Source organism: Strongyloides ratti (genome assembly GCF_001040885.1).
Source record: "Strongyloides ratti genome assembly S_ratti_ED321, chromosome : 1".
Classification (NCBI taxonomy): Eukaryota; Metazoa; Nematoda; class Chromadorea; order Rhabditida; family Strongyloididae; genus Strongyloides; species Strongyloides ratti.
In genome coordinates, this window is record NC_037307.1 from 923,094 (window position 1) to 941,465 (window position 18,372).

General features: G+C 20.4%; 8 protein-coding genes across 8 annotated transcripts; 3 read left to right on the forward strand and 5 right to left on the reverse strand.

The window, feature by feature from the left end:
• Positions 1–143: 143 nt before the first annotated feature.
• SRAE_1000030000 (Serine/threonine-protein phosphatase PP1-beta catalytic subunit) lies at positions 144–1,175 on the reverse strand (the record flags this gene model as incomplete). Its single annotated transcript, XM_024647115.1, has 1 exon — positions 144–1,175. One exon carries the CDS (start codon positions 1,173–1,175, stop codon positions 144–146), a length of 1,032 nt encoding a protein of 343 aa, XP_024501226.1.
• Positions 1,176–1,426: 251 nt separating this feature from the next.
• SRAE_1000030100 (Zinc finger, RING-type domain and Zinc finger, RING/FYVE/PHD-type domain-containing protein) lies at positions 1,427–2,867 on the reverse strand (the record flags this gene model as incomplete). The annotated part of the gene is made up of 4 exons (XM_024647116.1): positions 1,427–1,971; positions 2,029–2,286; positions 2,332–2,599; positions 2,655–2,867. 4 exons carry the CDS (start codon positions 2,865–2,867, stop codon positions 1,427–1,429), a joined length of 1,284 nt encoding a protein of 427 aa, XP_024501227.1.
• Positions 2,868–4,969: 2,102 nt separating this feature from the next.
• On the forward strand, positions 4,970–7,709 carry SRAE_1000030200 (3'-5' exonuclease domain and Ribonuclease H-like domain-containing protein; the record flags this gene model as incomplete). Its single annotated transcript, XM_024647117.1, has 4 exons — positions 4,970–5,293; positions 5,334–6,473; positions 6,528–7,017; positions 7,117–7,709. 4 exons carry the CDS (start codon positions 4,970–4,972, stop codon positions 7,707–7,709), a joined length of 2,547 nt encoding a protein of 848 aa, XP_024501228.1.
• Positions 7,710–9,619: 1,910 nt separating this feature from the next.
• SRAE_1000030300 (Heat shock factor (HSF)-type, DNA-binding domain and Winged helix-turn-helix DNA-binding domain-containing protein) lies at positions 9,620–10,809 on the reverse strand (the record flags this gene model as incomplete). The annotated part of the gene is made up of 2 exons (XM_024647119.1): positions 9,620–10,576; positions 10,639–10,809. The coding sequence occupies 2 exons, from the start codon at positions 10,807–10,809 to the stop codon at positions 9,620–9,622; spliced, it is 1,128 nt and encodes a 375-aa protein (XP_024501229.1).
• Positions 10,810–13,097: 2,288 nt separating this feature from the next.
• Positions 13,098–13,559, forward strand: SRAE_1000030400 (Hypothetical protein; the record flags this gene model as incomplete). Its single annotated transcript, XM_024647120.1, has 2 exons — positions 13,098–13,230; positions 13,288–13,559. 2 exons carry the CDS (start codon positions 13,098–13,100, stop codon positions 13,557–13,559), a joined length of 405 nt encoding a protein of 134 aa, XP_024501230.1.
• Positions 13,560–14,302: 743 nt separating this feature from the next.
• Positions 14,303–15,556, forward strand: SRAE_1000030500 (Hypothetical protein; the record flags this gene model as incomplete). The annotated part of the gene is made up of 2 exons (XM_024647121.1): positions 14,303–14,321; positions 14,382–15,556. The coding sequence occupies 2 exons, from the start codon at positions 14,303–14,305 to the stop codon at positions 15,554–15,556; spliced, it is 1,194 nt and encodes a 397-aa protein (XP_024501231.1).
• Positions 15,557–15,747: 191 nt separating this feature from the next.
• SRAE_1000030600 (Heat shock factor (HSF)-type, DNA-binding domain and Winged helix-turn-helix DNA-binding domain-containing protein) lies at positions 15,748–16,601 on the reverse strand (the record flags this gene model as incomplete). Its single annotated transcript, XM_024647122.1, has 2 exons — positions 15,748–16,416; positions 16,461–16,601. The coding sequence occupies 2 exons, from the start codon at positions 16,599–16,601 to the stop codon at positions 15,748–15,750; spliced, it is 810 nt and encodes a 269-aa protein (XP_024501232.1).
• Positions 16,602–17,371: 770 nt separating this feature from the next.
• On the reverse strand, positions 17,372–17,888 carry SRAE_1000030700 (Transthyretin-like family-containing protein; the record flags this gene model as incomplete). Its single annotated transcript, XM_024647123.1, has 3 exons — positions 17,372–17,512; positions 17,559–17,695; positions 17,741–17,888. The coding sequence occupies 3 exons, from the start codon at positions 17,886–17,888 to the stop codon at positions 17,372–17,374; spliced, it is 426 nt and encodes a 141-aa protein (XP_024501233.1).
• Positions 17,889–18,372: the final 484 nt, after the last annotated feature.

The following is an 18,372-nucleotide window of genomic DNA, read 5'->3' on the forward strand; positions in this document are numbered from 1 at the left end:
TTAATATTATTTTAATTTAAAAAAAAAGATAATTAGAAAGATAAATAATAATATTTTATTGGCATTTTTGTTATCTGTGCAAATTTTTGTCATATTATTAGTACTACATAAACTTTTACATATTTTAAAAAATATATACAATTTTATAATATTTGAATTTGGGTTTTCTCGTAATTATTAGTACAAACATTGGTACCAATACTTGTAGGTTTAAGAACAGTAAATGAACAAAATAATGATTCATTAACACTTAAAACTACAGCTGAATTATTAAATTGTCCACAATAATGTGGTGCAGAGAATATTGTAACAAGACGTTTATTACCAAAAAATTCATATCCATCTTGAACAACTTGATGTGCTCTGACAACAAGATCAATATTTAATTTATTTGTCGTTGATAAGAGAGCATCAACACCAAAACTATATCCAGCTCCTCTAATATTTGGTTTAAATCCATTTATATTAGGTACAGGATCTGACCATAATAAATCAGTTTCCAAAAAAGATCCATATGCTTCTGTTGGTCTTTTTATATTTTTAATATCATCAAGAGAATTTAATTTTGGAGATAAACCTCCATGCATACATAAAATTTTATTACCAACAATTGCTGATAATGGCATCCATACAAATGTATTAATAAATTCTTGATAAATACTGTAACTAAATCTTCTATTACATTCATCATAAAATCCATAAACTCTATTAACATAGGTACATTCATGATTACCACGTAAAAGAAAAAAATTTTGTGGAAAACGAATTTTATAACAAAATAATAATAATATTGTTTCAAGATTTTGTTTTCCACGATCAACATAATCTCCCAAAAAGAGATAATTAGTAGAAGGTGGAAATCCATTTAATCCAAAAAGTCTTATTAAATCTCCATATTGAGCATGAATGTCACCACAAATTTTTAGTGGTGGTTCAAGTTCTAATAATACATCCTGACTACAAAATACTCTTTTTGCTTCTGATGTTATTAAAATAATATCTTCTTCTTTTATTGTCATATCATATTGAGGTCCACTAACAGTTTGTAAAAGTTGTTCTATATACTTATCAACTTTAGCTGTTGTTAATCCTCCATTTTTAGAAGTCTTATTTGTTATAGTTGAATTTGTTGCATGTATTGTTGAATTTACAGGTGTTATTGTTGATACTGACATTTTACTATTAAAAGAATGAAGAAGAAAAAAAAATTATATTTTTTTTTTATTTATTATTATTTAAATATTTTAGTAATTTGTTTATTATATTAAAATAAAATAAAGAAATTAGGATGTTATTTTATGATTTTTAAATTTCTTCCTTTATATTGTTAAAATTAAATATTTTGAAATGATTTTATTAAGAAAAAATTATGATGAATAAAAAAAAAAAGTATTTATAAAGCATAATTTAAATATATATACTTAATTTATTCTTTTTCATATTCTAATGAGCAAAAAAAATCATATATAACATATTTCTCTTTAAATATTAATATAATTGGTATTTTTAAAGTTTTTGTAAAAAAAATTACAGGTCTTTTAATGGAATAAATAGCAATACAATTTCTTAAATTTTCAATTTTTTTTACAGTTACATATTTAAAATCATCGTTTAAAAAAGAAATTTCCAGTGTATCTTCTTCAACACCCATTTTAAATGAAGAAATAATCATTTTATTATCATCAGTTATAGAAATTAAAGCTGGCTTGAAATTATATTCCATTTGACAATAATGATTTTTAATATTGTTTAATGGATAAGTAATATACTTCTCACTTTTAGAACCATTACTTTTATAATTAAAACATTTTGATATACCATATACTACTTGTGCTGCAAATGTATTACAATCATCTTCAACTCCACCTTTTATAGTATAAACTATTAAAATCATATTTATAGCTGAATTATATGTGTAATTGATAACATATTTTTCATTATCACAATAAAGTATATAAGGTGTTTGATCTTCTTCATAAACATAAATTATACCATTATATAATCCTAAAACAATTTTATCTGACATACTTTGTAAATGTGAAATTTCACTTTTTTCATCTATTTGTTTTGACCAATGTTTTTTTGAATCTAAAAATTCAGTACTTGAAACATATATACCATGTTCAATAACTGAGTATACAAATCTTTCTTTTGATACAAAACATATAGAAATTATCTCTTTATATCCTTCAAATGAAACACTTCTTATAACATCATTCATACCATATATATAAAGTATGTTTTCGATTAATCCATTATCAAAACATAAACAAAATTCAAGACCATCTTCACGAAATTTGTTAATTCCAAGGGCAGAACAAACAAAATTACCTAAAGACTTAAAAAAACATTCACATCCACTACTAAGATCATAAATTTGTAAAGTTTGATTATAGTTAAAATTTTCTAAGGAATAACCAACATTCAAAAGATATCCATTATGAACATCAAATAAATCAAAAGTTGAATAAATATCATCTTGTACTACTTTTTCCATAAGAAGACTTTCATTTTCTAAATTTCCTAAAGCATAATGTAATGCTACATCCTTATCATTTTGACATTTTTCCTTATAATCAAGTAATTTAATTTTAAAAAACTAAAATAAAAAAAAATTATTATTAAATAATAAACAGTAGAAATAAAATAATTACTTCTTCAGGTAAACCATAAATTGGATGATAATCATTTTCTTTAATATATTGACAACACATAGGACATTTAAATTGTCCATTTACAATTTCTTCATTTTTCCATGCTTCTATACATGATTTACCTACTAAATGACCACATATTGTTGAATATAAGGCATGATCTGTACCACAAGTTGTATATGGTTTTGAGCAAAAAAGACACGTAAAAGGCATAATACTTTCTACAAAAAAAAAAGTTTAAAAAGTTAAAAAAAAAATAACATTTGGTATTTTGTTTATTTATATAATGTTCTTTGATGTCGATGTACAAAGTCAATTGATAAGAATTTTTATTTTTGACCTTTTTCTTTAAAATCTCGTATTTTATTAAAACTATTGTATTAATCATGAAATTAAAAAAAAAAATTTATATATATATACTAATTATAAAAATATCTATCTAGAAAAATAGATATTTCAAAAATTTAACTTAAAGTTTACTAGTACCATTGGGATATTAAAAGTATCTAAATAAATATTTTTTTATGTAAAGTTTTAAAATAAATCTATGTAATTTTACTGAATTTTATAATATACAATAGAACATTCATATTGTAATTTCATAGGTAAATTAAAATTTATTAAAACATTTATCTCCAATGATAAATTCTTTGGTATAATGATTATAAACTATATTGAAAGAATTTTATAATAAAAGTTTTTTTATAATTATTTATAATAAATGATATTGGAATAATTTTAATAACAATTAAAATGATATAATTAAGATAAATGTTTTTATAATAAATTATAAGTAAAAAAAAAATACTTAATTAGTCATTTTTTAAAATACAATTGAAATGATTGTTCTTAAAATTAGAAATGTACTAAAAGTGAGAACAACAAAATTTTCGAAATATTTGTTGTTGAATAATTATGATTTAAAGAAAAGTTTAAAATAAAAAAAGTATATTTAAAATGTGTTAAATTTAATGAATTATTTTACCTTGTTATCTTTGGTACCATGAATCTACCATGTGCGCGCTTTACTATTATATAGAAATATATATAAAGGACGATCTTGAAATACTAGATTCACTTTATAAATACTTAAAATTTTAGAATTTAGTAAGTATTAATTTTTGTTGATAAATTAATAATAATTATTTCAGGTGGCCACTAGTAAAAATTTTAATTGTAATTTTGTGTTTTAATAAATTGTTTTTTAATTATAAAATATATTTTGGTTTCTGTAAGAGTGCGCCGTTAATTCTACTTATAGCTCCTACGTAGTAACGTATAACTCTTTATAATAAAATTCCTTTAAAATATTCATATTTTTTGTTAATTATCTTATTTATTATACAATAATAAATATCACCCTGATAGATTAAATTTTATAAAAATAGACTTTTTTTTTTTAAAAAATTTGGTAATTTTCTGTTAGTTTACTACCATTTTAAAAGAGCCATAACTCCCCTCAAAATTGTTTTTTTTTATAAAATTTTGAGGGATAAGATCTCTTTACAATCCCCCTTTGTAATTTAAAAAAGAATCAAATATCAATTACCTTTTTTTTCATTAAATTTTTTTATCCATCTTGTAGAAAAGAAGATGGAGAATCTGATAGACCTATTTATTTTTCAAAAAAAATATTTTTTTATATAAGTTTCTATCATTTTAAGCAAAAAAAGGGTTTAACAGAATTGTACCAAGAATAGTACCAAATAAATAATAAATTTTTTTTATACATCTTGTAGAAAAGAAGATAGAGAATCTGATAGGCTTGTTTTTTTTTTCAAAAAAAATAATTTTAAGGTAAGTTTCTATCATTTTAATTTGGGTGGGGGATATAACAGAATAGTACCTTTTTTTATTAATTTATAATAATTTTTAAAAATTATCATATAATATTTTAATATGCAAAAAAAAAAAATTTTAAATGGCGATGAACTAACAGAAAAGAACTAAAAATTTCAAAAATTAAGTTACAAGTGACTTTTCGTTACTAGAAGTATTTTCGGTTTTTTTGGGATAAAGGTATCATTTTATATTTTATTAAATGAACTTTATTAAGTGAATAGTGGATATGAATCCTATGGCAAATTCTAGTGGGATAATCTTTATATGCTTTAGAAATTGCGCCTTTCAACTTTATATTTTTTATAACTTGAAATTTTATATCTTTTTATATTTTATATACTCTTTCATTATTATTATTAATTCTCATTATCAATTTTAGGAGTTTTTTGTAATAAATATTTTGATCTAAGATAGTCACTTATGCATAAGTTAGTCACCAATAATTATCTTATAAAATTTACTATTAATAATTAATGTTTAAACTTTCAAAAATGGATGATTCAAATTCGACAAAAGATTATTTAATATTAAAAAAACTTTTGGAATCTATAAAGAATCATACAGGAAGGACAGATGAAGAAACAAATAAATTTCTTATTGAATCATTTTATAAGATTGAACGTGAATTAAATTGTAATCAAAGTATTCTTTTCATTTACCTTCTTTGTAATGCATCAGATGGAACAAATTCTAATGGTCATAATTATATAAAAAATATTATTGATATTTATGAACGTTATCTTTCTACATTACAAGTACAAGAAACATGGCGTACATTTTTAAGTTATGATGTTAAGGTTTGTTATCAAATTATTAGTTTTATTAATCTTTATTTAGATTAGTGTAATTGAAATTTTAAGCAAAAAATCTTTTAAATTGGTAAATAATATATTACCATCTATTGCTAATATATTTGAATTATCATCTGACTCAGATGTACGTTCATATCTTAAAAAAACTATATCATTAATGGCTCATAATCCAGAAAATAATGGTTTCTTTTTTTGGTGTGATTATTTTGAAATTTATGATGCTATTGATATACATATATATACATTATTTGTATTTAAAAAAAAAATAATTATGGGAGAAAATATTAAAATAATAGAATTTTTAGACAAAATTGATAAAGAAAAAAGAAACAAAATTTTATATTTTTTGGACAAATTAATGCCTGTTAATGTTTCATTCAATAAATACAATGAATTTTTTTATAAAAATTTAAAACAATTTTTAAATGAATATTCAAATGAATATAAATATCTTGAAGATATTTATGAAGTTCTTGATTTAAAAACTTTTGAAAAAATTATTACTAATTTTGCAAAAAGATTTAATGTAGAAAAAGAAATTATTTTGAATACTTATATTTACAAAATTATGTTTAGATTACTTTTTCAGTATAGTGGATATAGAAAAGGAATTACAAATGGAACATCTTCCTCAGTATTTGTCAATTTTTATCAACATATTTTGTCAGATTTAGGAGGTTGCCCTAGTGCAAGTCAAACATTTATTGAAACATTTTATAATATGAGATATGGTGAAGAAATTTGTTTTTTTACAATTATTTTTATGCCTGATTTAGAAAACTATATTAATGATAATTATAAAAGAATCTTTAATGATAAGAATAATTTAGTTAATTTTAATATGAGATTTAAATATCTAATTGAAAATAATTCATCTATTAGAGAATTATATAAAAGAACAAGACAAAAAGTTGTTATATCGGAAAAATTAGAATCTACAACAAAAATTTTTAATGAAATAAATGTTTATATTGTAGAAACTGAGGAACATTTTAAAGAAGCAATGACATGGTTAGCTGATGCAAAATTAATTGCTGTTGATACTGAATTTTTACCTGATATTGTAGGTGGAGGATTATGTTTATGTCAAATTGCTTTACAAGATGGTGTTTTAGTATTTGATGCTGAAAAAATTTCTATACAAAAACCTTGTTGGAAAGAATTGGTAAATTTTCTTTTTTCAACTTCTAAATGTCCAATATTATTTTTTGATTATAAGAATGATTTTAAAGTTTTAAGTAGTATTCTTGGTAATGTTGAGGATAAATATTATAAAGATTCATTTAAACGTATTATTGATGTACAATTTCTTTATATGAATTTATTAAAAGAACCTCTTTTTAAAAAATTTCTTGATGATGATGATGATACCAATGAAATTGACAAAGTATCTCTTAAAGATATTACTAAAAATGTTATTAAATATAATATGGAGAAAGAATTTCAATATGCAGCATGGAGAATGAGACCACTACCTATAAATATGATTCAATATGCAGCTATTGATGCATTTATTTTAATTCCAATATATATAAAAATGAAAAAAATTGTTAAAAATGATGAATTATTTGCAAAATTAGAAGATATAAATCAAGATTCACCATTAAATAAAATTTCAACATCAAATGATATTACTTCTAAAAGTAATGGAGAGATGAAAAAAATGAAAGAACGTTCAACAATAACAGAAATTGTTCAATTTATAAAAGGTAATAATGAAATTCAAAGTTATAACAATACACCAAAAGATTTTACACTTTATGTTGATTCAATGATTCTTAATTTACAACCTATTTTATTAAATTTAGGTTTTAATATTTGTTTAAAAGAAGTTAAAAATTATGGTACTTTAAAAAATAATAATATCACAATTTTATCAATTGGTAAAGCTGTTAATCTTTGGAAATATAATAATCGTTATAATAGAATTCTTTCATTAAGATACACTGATTCTCTAGAAGATAAAATATTATATATTTTTAATGAATTAAAAGTGAGACTTGATGAAAAACTTATTTCTCAAAAATGTATTCATTGTCATGGAAAAAGTATTGTTATTGTAAGTCGACAGTTACTTTTACTTGTGTATTATGATTATTTTCTAATGGATACAGAAAATCATAAGCATTTCAAAAATTTGGAAGAAATTAATGAAGAAACTATTAAAAAAAATTTATTAGATGAAAAAGATGGTGGTAGTTATAATTCTGAAAATAATTTATACTATTCAAATGATTTTATTATTGATGTAGAAGCTAAAAAAATTATGTTATTATCAGAAAATAAATGGAGAGATTTACCACCACAAAAACAAAGTTGTTTTCTTAAAATTTACTATACACCAAATGATTTTATATTTTGTTATGCTTGTGATACTTTTTCAACATATCACAAAATTTAATCACTACCAAAAATAAATTTAAAATGTTGCATTTTCTTTTTATATCATAAAATGTATAACCAAATAAATAATTCAAAGAATTAGGTTTCAATAACTTTTAATAGTTTTTCACTTCTTTATTATGATAACATAAAGTGTTGGCAATTAATAAAATTTTGTTTTTAATTTTTATATTAAAATTCAACACAAACATAGTATAATTTATTAGGATGAATTTTTGCTAATTAATTTTTAAATAAGTAGTGTGTATACAAAAACAAAATTTTATAAATATATAAAGTTGAAATAAATTTTTATGTTAGTTTATACTAATTATATTTGTATAAATCCCTTTTTTTTAATATATATTAAATTTTTCTTTTGTAAATAATTTATAAATATATCCAGTAATAACAATATGTACATTATCATTTTAAATTAGTAATGATAAGTATCTCTTAAAAAAGGGCATAAAATATTATCAATAAAAACAATTTTAAAAAAAATAGTTGTCAAAAATAAGAAGAAAAAAATTAATATTTACTTGTTAGCATTGAAAAAATCTTTTTAATATGAATAAGTGTAATTTTAAAATTTATTTCTTATCTTATTTACTTTGAAATCTAAAATTTTAATACTATAAGAGTACTTTAATAAATGACAAGAATAATTTTATTATTTTATTGGATATTTCAAGAAATTAAATTTATAATATTTGTTTTATCAACAATATTACATAAAAATATCTGTTAAATAAGTTTTGTATATAAATTTAATTTTTCTACTCTTAATCTTCTAGTTAATTTAAGTCTGCTCAAGTGTATTCTAAATTATTCAGTTATTATATTTTATAGACAAATTATTAAAAAAGTTAAAAAAAAACTTTAAGTTTTATTTTTTATAATTATTTAGTTAGAAATCAAATTAAATTACTTATCTTTCAAAAAAAAAATAAAACTTCCAATAAAATGTTTTCTTTAAAAAAAATAATAAAAGTGTGTTAATATATTTACATTTAAAATTTTTTAATTCAACATATTAATAATTCTAAGTATACTTCTAAATAATTAAAAAAATAGTTAAAATTTATTTGTTATTTTATTAAAATAAACAAATATTCTATTGTTGGAGAACAAAAGTAATAAAATAAAAAAAATATTATATTAAAAAACATTTTTACAATATAAAATTTTTAATCTAACCATATTTTTTAATACTAGATATCCTTGAAATATATATAATTAATAAAATAGTATAATAAAGGCAATTACTTTACAATCAAATAACTGGTTAAAAAATTTATGTTTTTTCCTATTTTATAAATATATAAATTTAGTGGTTACTTATTATTACTTTTAAAAAAACAACTATTTAAATTTTGTCAATTACTATAAATGTAGTTTTAACAATTATTTAATAATTCTTTAATATAATTCCCTGATTTTATAATTAAGATTTTTTACAATATCAAATTCTGTTGTTTATTACACAATGTATTTCTAAAAAATTTTTTATTTGTTTACTTTTGATACAATAGTATGAAATTTATCACTCCAGTTTAATTAGAACAAATTTTAATACATCTAAGATTCATTTTTTTGTTTTTATAAAAAATATTAAACTACAAAAATATATAATAAAACGTCACATTTTATCTTATTAATTTAAAATAATTACAATAACATTATTGAAATCAATAATAACCTTGCAAATTTACAAAGAAAAAAAAATAATTATAAAATTTAATAAGAAAATAAGAAAAAAAAAATACAATTAATAGGGCTAATTTAATAATTGACAAAATCACTATTCTTATTTAAACTTTTCTATAAACTTACGAATACATTAACTATTTATTAAAAAAAGATAAAATATAAGACTACAATTAAGATAGACGAAATAATAAAAGTTAACATATATATATTACATAGTTAAAAGTGTGAATGAGTCACATATGGATATTGATCATTATTTCTTCCATCAGTAATAGCTGAATTGCTCATAATATATTGATCATTATTGTTACCAACAGATTCATTTATAAGATACTGATCATTTGCTGTTTCATTGGAAATATTAGGATCATTTACCATATATTGAATACCATTATTATCACTTGAAACAACCGGACCACCCAATAAATACTGATCACCACCATCTGATGTAGTTGAGCCTTCAACAAAATTAGTAACTAAGTTATCTGAAACATTGTCTGTCTCTCCAAAATCATCTACAATGTCATCTAGATAAAAGTCAGAATCTAACATATTCCCTGTGGAAACACGTGCTATATTACGTCCAATATGCCTAGGCCTTTTTGTTTCATGTTCATCAATAGCTAACAATTGCCTTTTACCAATCATTCTCGGTCGAGGTGCTCGTTCTCTACCAATCATATTAATAACACTACATAATTTTCTAATTACACTTTGTTGCATTCTATATTTTGCACGGAATGCCTCCACTTCCTCCCAAATAGCTTCATTTTGTTTTAATAATGTAGCAACTCGTCGTTCTGTAGCACTTTGTCTTTCTCTTAACTGTTTTATTTCATCAATTAATGCTTTATTAAATTGACTTGTTCCTTTAGAATGAACTTCTTCAATAGCTGAAACAATTTGTTGATCTGATTTTGGGGTAGAAAGTTTTCTTTTTATATTACATAACATATCATATCTTCCACGAATAAAACAAGGATGTGAAAATTCTAAATTATCGCCAGCATTTTGGCATCCTATTAAACTTGATTTTTCAATTGTTGTAATTTTTCTAAATCCATACATATTTAGTTGACGAACACAACTATTTAAATTGCTATGTTTAAAATATAGAGGTAAAACTTCTTTACAAAATGCATAAGGATCTTTAATATGAAAACTTAAACCGGACTTAATATTTAAAAAAAAAAAAGTAAATTATTATAAATATTAAAAAAAATATATTAACTTACCTCATCCCACTCAATAATATGATCAAAACTAGGATCATTAACTATATTCCATAATTTTATAAGAAATACAGGTGTTTTATCGTCTTCTTTTATTGCTGTATGAATAGATCCTGGTACGGCAAGTGCTCTACTTATATCAAGATCATTCTTACGTACTGAAGAACTTGGCATTATATTTGTATTACAAAAGTTATATTACTAAAATTAGATTTTAATATTATTTAATAATATATTTTAAAATAAAAATAATATAATATAAAAATAACAATAGTTAAGGTAAAAAATTTGATGCCTTACGTTCTTCAAAATTTCGTGGTAAGATATCTATGTTGAAATTATATCTAAAGTAATTAAAAAATACTAAATTTATAAATATTATTAAAAAAAGATTTTTTATTTAAAATTAATATATCATAAAACTAGATTTAAAATAACCTCTAAATTTTTTTTATTAAAAAAATATATTGATTTAAATATAAAAATAACAAAAACATTGGGGAACAGGGATACTCCTGAAGTAAATTGGTGTAAACAATATCTTAAATATTTTTTTTTTATGTATAACAAGTAAATTATACAAATTTTGAAAAATAAATGAAATATTCAAAATAATAATTATAACAAATATTTTAGAAAATTATTTTTTTGAAATAAATAAAAGTTAACAATTATTTTGCCTTTTATATTTGAATCTTAAAAAAGCTTCGTATTATATAAATAACATTTACTTTTAACTTAAGAAAAGGTTTATCTTGTAAATTAAAATAATAAGGTACAAAATAAGTATAATAATATATAGATATTAAAAATATTTAGATAAGATAAAAAGAATAACTAAATTTATAATATATTGAAAGCAATTCATAAGAGATATTTATAATAAAACTTGTCAAATTTGAATATAATTTCTAACATTTAAATATTTTATTACTCTTAGAATATACTGTTTTAAGAGGTCATTAGAAAAGTTAATACCATGTTAGAAAATTGATTATCGCTAAAAGGTATAATGTGAATTTTATGAAAATAGAAAATAAATTTTACTAACAATATAATAAAAAAGATGTTTAGTTACCATAAAACAAATTGTAAACATATTAAATAATTACACAATATAAATATTATAAAAATATTTATATTTCAAATAGAATTTTATGATTAAATACAAATATTATCTGTTTAAAAATATAAAAAAACTTAAAAATTATAATTTCCAATAGTAATAAAGTATATAAATCGTTAAACTTTAAAAAATGGAGCAATGCGACAATTCTTCAACAAAATAATATTTTCACTTTAAGAATACTTGGGGCAATGTTTATATTCAAAATATTAATTTCGAATAAAAATATTATATAACTTTTTTTATATTTACTGTTAAAGATAAATTTATCTACATACACCATATTGCTTACGTACATATTTACATTTTTTTTAACATTTATCATTCAAATAAATATATTTAGTTAAAGCTATGAAACCATAATAAACGTTTTTACAATTAATAAACTTATTTTATGGTAATTTTCAATGTTTGTTAATTAAAAACAAAGAAATAATTTTCTAGTAAATATTATACTGTGATTTGTTTTATAACATTTTAAAGATAAAAATAAAATATCAAAGATTACTAATTGACTAAATGTTTAAAAAAAATATATTATACATAGTGTTTTTGAATTACAATGAAAGATATATTTGTATGATTAAAATTGTAGTCATTGCTTGATAATATAACAAATAAATTGTTAAATTTATATATGATACTTTAATTTGATGAAAAATTAATGTTTGGTAAAAAAACAAAATACATAGTCTATTCTAAATTCTTCTTATCTACTTATTCTGTAAATATTATTACAGAATGATATATAGGTGTTAAAATTTCCAAACAAAGTAATACAAATAAATTTTGTGATAAGACGTGATATAATTTTTTATTTAAAAATGGTTTTAAAATTTTAATAAAATTTATTACTATAAAATAATTAAAAATTTTTTTACAATAAATTTTTAAAATACAATCATAATATTAAAATTTATTTTATACCTAAATATATAATTTTTTTTTAAAACAATTAATTAAACTAAGTGTTATCTCACAAAACTTATATATCACAAAATATAAAAAAAAATATAATATATATAGTGATTTAAATGCTAATTATATTTTGAAATCTTTTTCTATTATTCTTATTTATTTAGTATATATTATTCGAATGTTGTTTTATTTATAATTAAATTTTAATGTTTCTTTTTACTGTTTAAGATATTTAATACTTTTTCTACAAAACATTTTTTTTTGATAATTATAGTGAAGTTTTATTTTCTTATTTTTTTTATTAATTCTCAAGGTAAAATTTATCATTATTTATTGTAAAATAACTATTATATAATTCTTTTATTCGTAAACACAATTTATTATAAAATTATTTTTTTTTAGTCATTAAAATGAAATAATGGGTAAAAATGACTACAATAAAATTGGAATGTTTGTACCAAATGGTAAACAATTTTGGATTTATAAAAATAATGGAGAAATACCATTATCAATAATTAAAGAAGAATCAAGAAGTCAATACTCAGAATTTAGTACATTAAATAGTACTTTGCAAAAAAACACTAGCTAAACAACTAGAAAATACTTAGCTCACAATGAAATACATGAAACAGAAAGTTTAAAATTTGTTACTTCATTTGAATATGATAGTAGTCTTAAAAGAAGAGTAAAAAATTTTAAAGGAGTTATGGAAAGTATTGAAAAATTAAAAATTTTAAGTTCAAATAATTTTGACAATATTCAAAGTTCTAGATCTAAAAAAATATCACAACAAAAGGTAGTAAATCACAATGAAAACAAGAAAAATAGGATAATGGAGTGTCAAAGTGATAGCCAAAAAAGAAAACTTAGCTTTGGATAAAATTAACAAAGCACTATTCCCAAGTTGTACTGTCAAAAATGAAATCAATAAGACTTTTAAATGACATTGTTGGTGGGACCTCAAAAGTTCTTATGGATTATCAATTAAAAATATATAATTATATATAAATAGTTATAAATATTATAAAATAAAAAGTTTATACTTAAAGATTTTTTCTTATCATTTTATACATTTATTAAATTTTATTTCTAGACTTTAATATTTTTATTTTCCTTATAGAAAATTTTATAGTAAAGATTCTTTTATAAAATTTTAATGAGTTTATATTGAAAGTCATTTTTAAAGCTTCATGATATTTGATTTCAATTACTTTTATTTTATGGAAATTAACATATTTAAAATAAATAAAATATTACTATATCTACAATAACTAAAATTGGTAAATATATAAATAAATAATAAAAATTGACATTGAAAATGTAATGATGAAAAAAAAATTGACTCTACTAAAATTATCCTTTTTCTTGTGCTATATAAAATATTCTAATTTAATGAAAAGAGATTTGGTAAATATTCTATAGAAGGATAGATTAGAAGGCATTTTATTCATATAAAAATACAATACACTATTTACCAATTATTTTCCATTGAAAGTCAAAACTAGCGCCTTCTTCAATCATTTTATTTTTTTTAGTGTATGTGCATCTCTTAATCTCTACCTAATTTACTGTGCCGTTTTCTATTCTTAAATAATTATAACTTTTAACTATAACATTTATATTATGAATCAACAAAGTGAAGGTAATTATTTATCTCATATATTTACTAAACAATTTTATCATATTTCTTTTCAATCTTTAGATTTAAGTGCCGAAAACGATAGATTTTCTGATATTAATTTATCACTTGATGAGGATGAATTTATTGGACAACCAATCTCTTCTGAGGATATAGAACCAGCACATTCAGAAGAACCAGACTTGGTATCTATTAAAAATAACAAATTATGTACATTATCTACAATTCATGAGGAATCAAAAGATATCTCAAATAATCCATTATTAAAAGATATTTCATTAAACTTTCATGGGTTTGACAAAATGTCAGAAAATATTAATAATCAATCAGATGTTAGTTCCCATGTACCTTCATTAGTAAGTAGTACAGGAGGAAGTTACTCAAAAAATTCAAAAGCTTTAAGTGATAGAAGAAGTGAAATTTCAAATGCTTCTTCAAAAAGATCAAGTAATATAATAAGCAGGAGGAGTGAAATTTCAAATATGTCTTCACAATTATCAAATAACAGTAGAAATAGTCAAAAGAGACGCGAAAAAGAATGTAGAAATGTTATGGAGAGTATTGATAAGTTAAGAAACATAAGCTTAAACGATAGTAGTCATTTTCAAAGACCTGATTCTAAAACATCAAACTTTTCAATGCATGATAATATTATAAATGAGAAAAATTGTGTGAAATTTAATCCTGTTCATCAATCTGTTGGAAGTAGTTTTTTTCATCAGAATACAACAACAAATTCAAGAACTAGCAACTATACTTCAAAAGTTAATACTCAAAATGATAACAATAAAAGTATACATGAAGATAAAGATACTGGTTTAGATCAAATTCAAAATATGTTAACTAATTTAAGAAAAAATAGTGTAGAAGTAAAGGTTAATACAGACGAAGTACCATTATCTGAAATGAAATCGTTTAAGTTTTTAAATGATATTATTGAAAGAACAACAAATGTTTTTTTAAAAGATCATTTTGAGTATTTAAATGAAAATCAAGCTTTCTTTGAAATGAGTCCAGGATTTTTGGCTCAATATATTCCTGAAACAATTGATGAAAAATGTACAAATCAATCTAAAATACTTAATAGAAAGGGTAATGAACATCACAAAAACGAAAATAAAACGTATGTTGAATTAACTGGACGAAATGAATCAGGTAGAAACTCGGTAATCTCTAATCAAATGGAAGGAAGCTGCAATATTAAAAGCGTAGACTCTGCCGCATTCTTTGCTGAATAAATTTAAACAATTATAATTAATTTAAAACATGTAAAAATTATTTTTTTTTTGTAATTAAAAACATTTACTCATACATAAAACTTTAATATATAATATTTTTAAAAAGACAAAACATAATTACTTTAAGTAATACTAATAATGTCAGGGAAATCTGCTACAATTATTGATAAAGTTTTATTAATAAGTTTACTTTAAGGAGTAGTATCGCTACTACTAATTGCTATATTAATATAATCCAAATCAACATAATTTGATTTGGTATTTTGAGATGAATAATTAACTTGATTGTTGTAACTTGGTGATCCTGTATTATTTTTAGTTGTTGAAAATATTGGTGAAGGTATTACTATCATTGATTTTGACTGTTGATTCCCAAATTTACCAATGATATCACATAATTTTTTTACAACATTTTGTTGCATTTTATATGTTGTATGTAAAATTGTAATTTCCTTTTTTAAAGTTTCATTTTGCAATACCAGCTGATTGATAAAATTTTCCGTATCAGATTGTTTACTTTTCATATTTTTTATTTCATTTAAAAGTTTAATATTTTCAGAATTTATGTGGTTGTTTTCAAAATTAATATAATTTTCATGTACTACTTTTTGACTTGATATTTTTCTTTTAATATTGTTTAGTAAATCAACTCTTCCACGAAGAAAGAATTTATGAGAAAATTCAGAAATATTCATACTATTAAAATTTAGATTACCCGTCTTTTCAATATCTATTATTTTTTTAAATCCATACATATTAAGTTGGCGAATAAAACTATTTAAATTTGAATGTTTAAAATATAATGGAAGAATTTTCTTGTACATAATATAAGGTTCTTTAACAAGAAAACTTGAACCATTCTAATAAAAATAAACAAAATAGACTTTTAATAAGTATAATTTACCTCACTCCATCCAATTATACGATTATATTCCGTATCATTAACAATTTGCCATAACTTTAAGATAAAAGTAGGAATCTTCCCAGTTTCAGTACCTGATGATTCAATTGGTCGTTCAGTTTTAAGCACTTCAAAAATATTCATTATGCTATAATATATTAAAATTATTAATTCAATTAAATAATTTAAATAAATAATTTAAATTTAAAAAAAAAATTATTTAAAGTCCTTTTTTAATGATGATAAAAAAGTAATTGTAAAACAAATTAAGCTGACAAATATTACTCTTCTACAATCGCTACAAGAGTTATAATTAAAAAAAGTATATAAAAACAATGATTAATAATAAAATTATTTTTTAAAATTTTGTATAATTTCTTTAAAAATCGATATGATTTGGGAACAAATATTTAAATTAACTAAAAATTTAATAATAACCTTTTAACTTTTTTTTTATATCAGTAATTAAAAAGAAAAAAACAATAATACATTTTAATAGTTATATATATGAGGAAAATATTAAAATTTTTTAAGAAATTACTTTTTGATTTATTGATAAATATAAAAAAAATCTAATATAAAAGATTACTCTATATAAAACATTTTATAAAAGAATTAAAATCAATTAAAAATGTATTTATTTTTTAAATATGTTTAAAAAATAAAAGTTTTATAGTTAAAATAGAATATTATATATCATTATAAATTATTTTTTCTACTATCAGTATATTACAAAGTATTTATGTAAGTAATTGTATATTTTTTTCCTTATAAAAGTATAAGTTATTTTAATGAAAATAAAAAAAAAATTTTATTTTTAAAATTATCAAAAAAAAAGTTATTACTTTATTTGATATATAATTGTTTATTATTTAAAAAAAGTTGTACTAAATTGTTAATAGTATTCAAACATTTTAACTAACAATAAGTTCACGTTCTTCACCATGGAATTTTGTTTCCATGTTTATAACACCAATATCAAAGGTCTTCTTTGGTTCTTTACCAGCAGTAACATATGAGTATGGAATTGTGAATTTTACTTTACGTGCTCCAAGCTATAATAAAAAAATATTATTATTATATATATTTATATAAAATTACCGATAAAGAATTATCACAATTATGGTAAACTTTTAATCTTGGATCAATGTTGGTAAGTTCTCTTTCATCACCTTTAAGTAAAAATTCTCCATTAGCATCAGTGTATCCTTGATCTAATAAATCATCTGGATCAGGACCTATAAAAAAAATTTTAATTTATAATTTTATTTTTAATAGTATACCTGAATCTTCCTCCCAAAGCTTGATTCTTGTGTTTGATAATGGTTTGTTACCACACATAAGCTTTCCTTTAACAGCAATAGATTGCTGTCTAAGACTGGCACAAACTCCAACAATTACAAAGAACAAAAAAATGAGACTATACTTCATATTTCTAGAATATAAATTTAAAAAAAATATAAGATGAAAATTATTTAAAGTTATAAAATTTAAAAATGATTTAAAATATAAAAACCTTAATAAATATAGATATTCTTATCATTAAACAAATATTATTACATTTTGACTAAATGAAAAGATAACATAAAATAAATGCTATAACATAGACTATACCGTTAAGTTTAAAAACATTAACTAACTAATTTTTATGATTCTTTTTAATTAAATTTCTTTTATCATATTTATAAGATATATATTTTTGATAAGATATTACTTTTATTGATATAAACAAATGTTATTATTTTAAGAAATATTAATGTATATAATGATAAATTAATTTATTGATAATAAACATATATTTATTATTGAAAATATTCTGAAATAGATACAAAGTTTTTAACCTTCTTGTTTGTTGAAAGTTTGTTAATATTTTTTTATTATTTTTAAAGTATTTTGATATTTTAAAATTTCATAA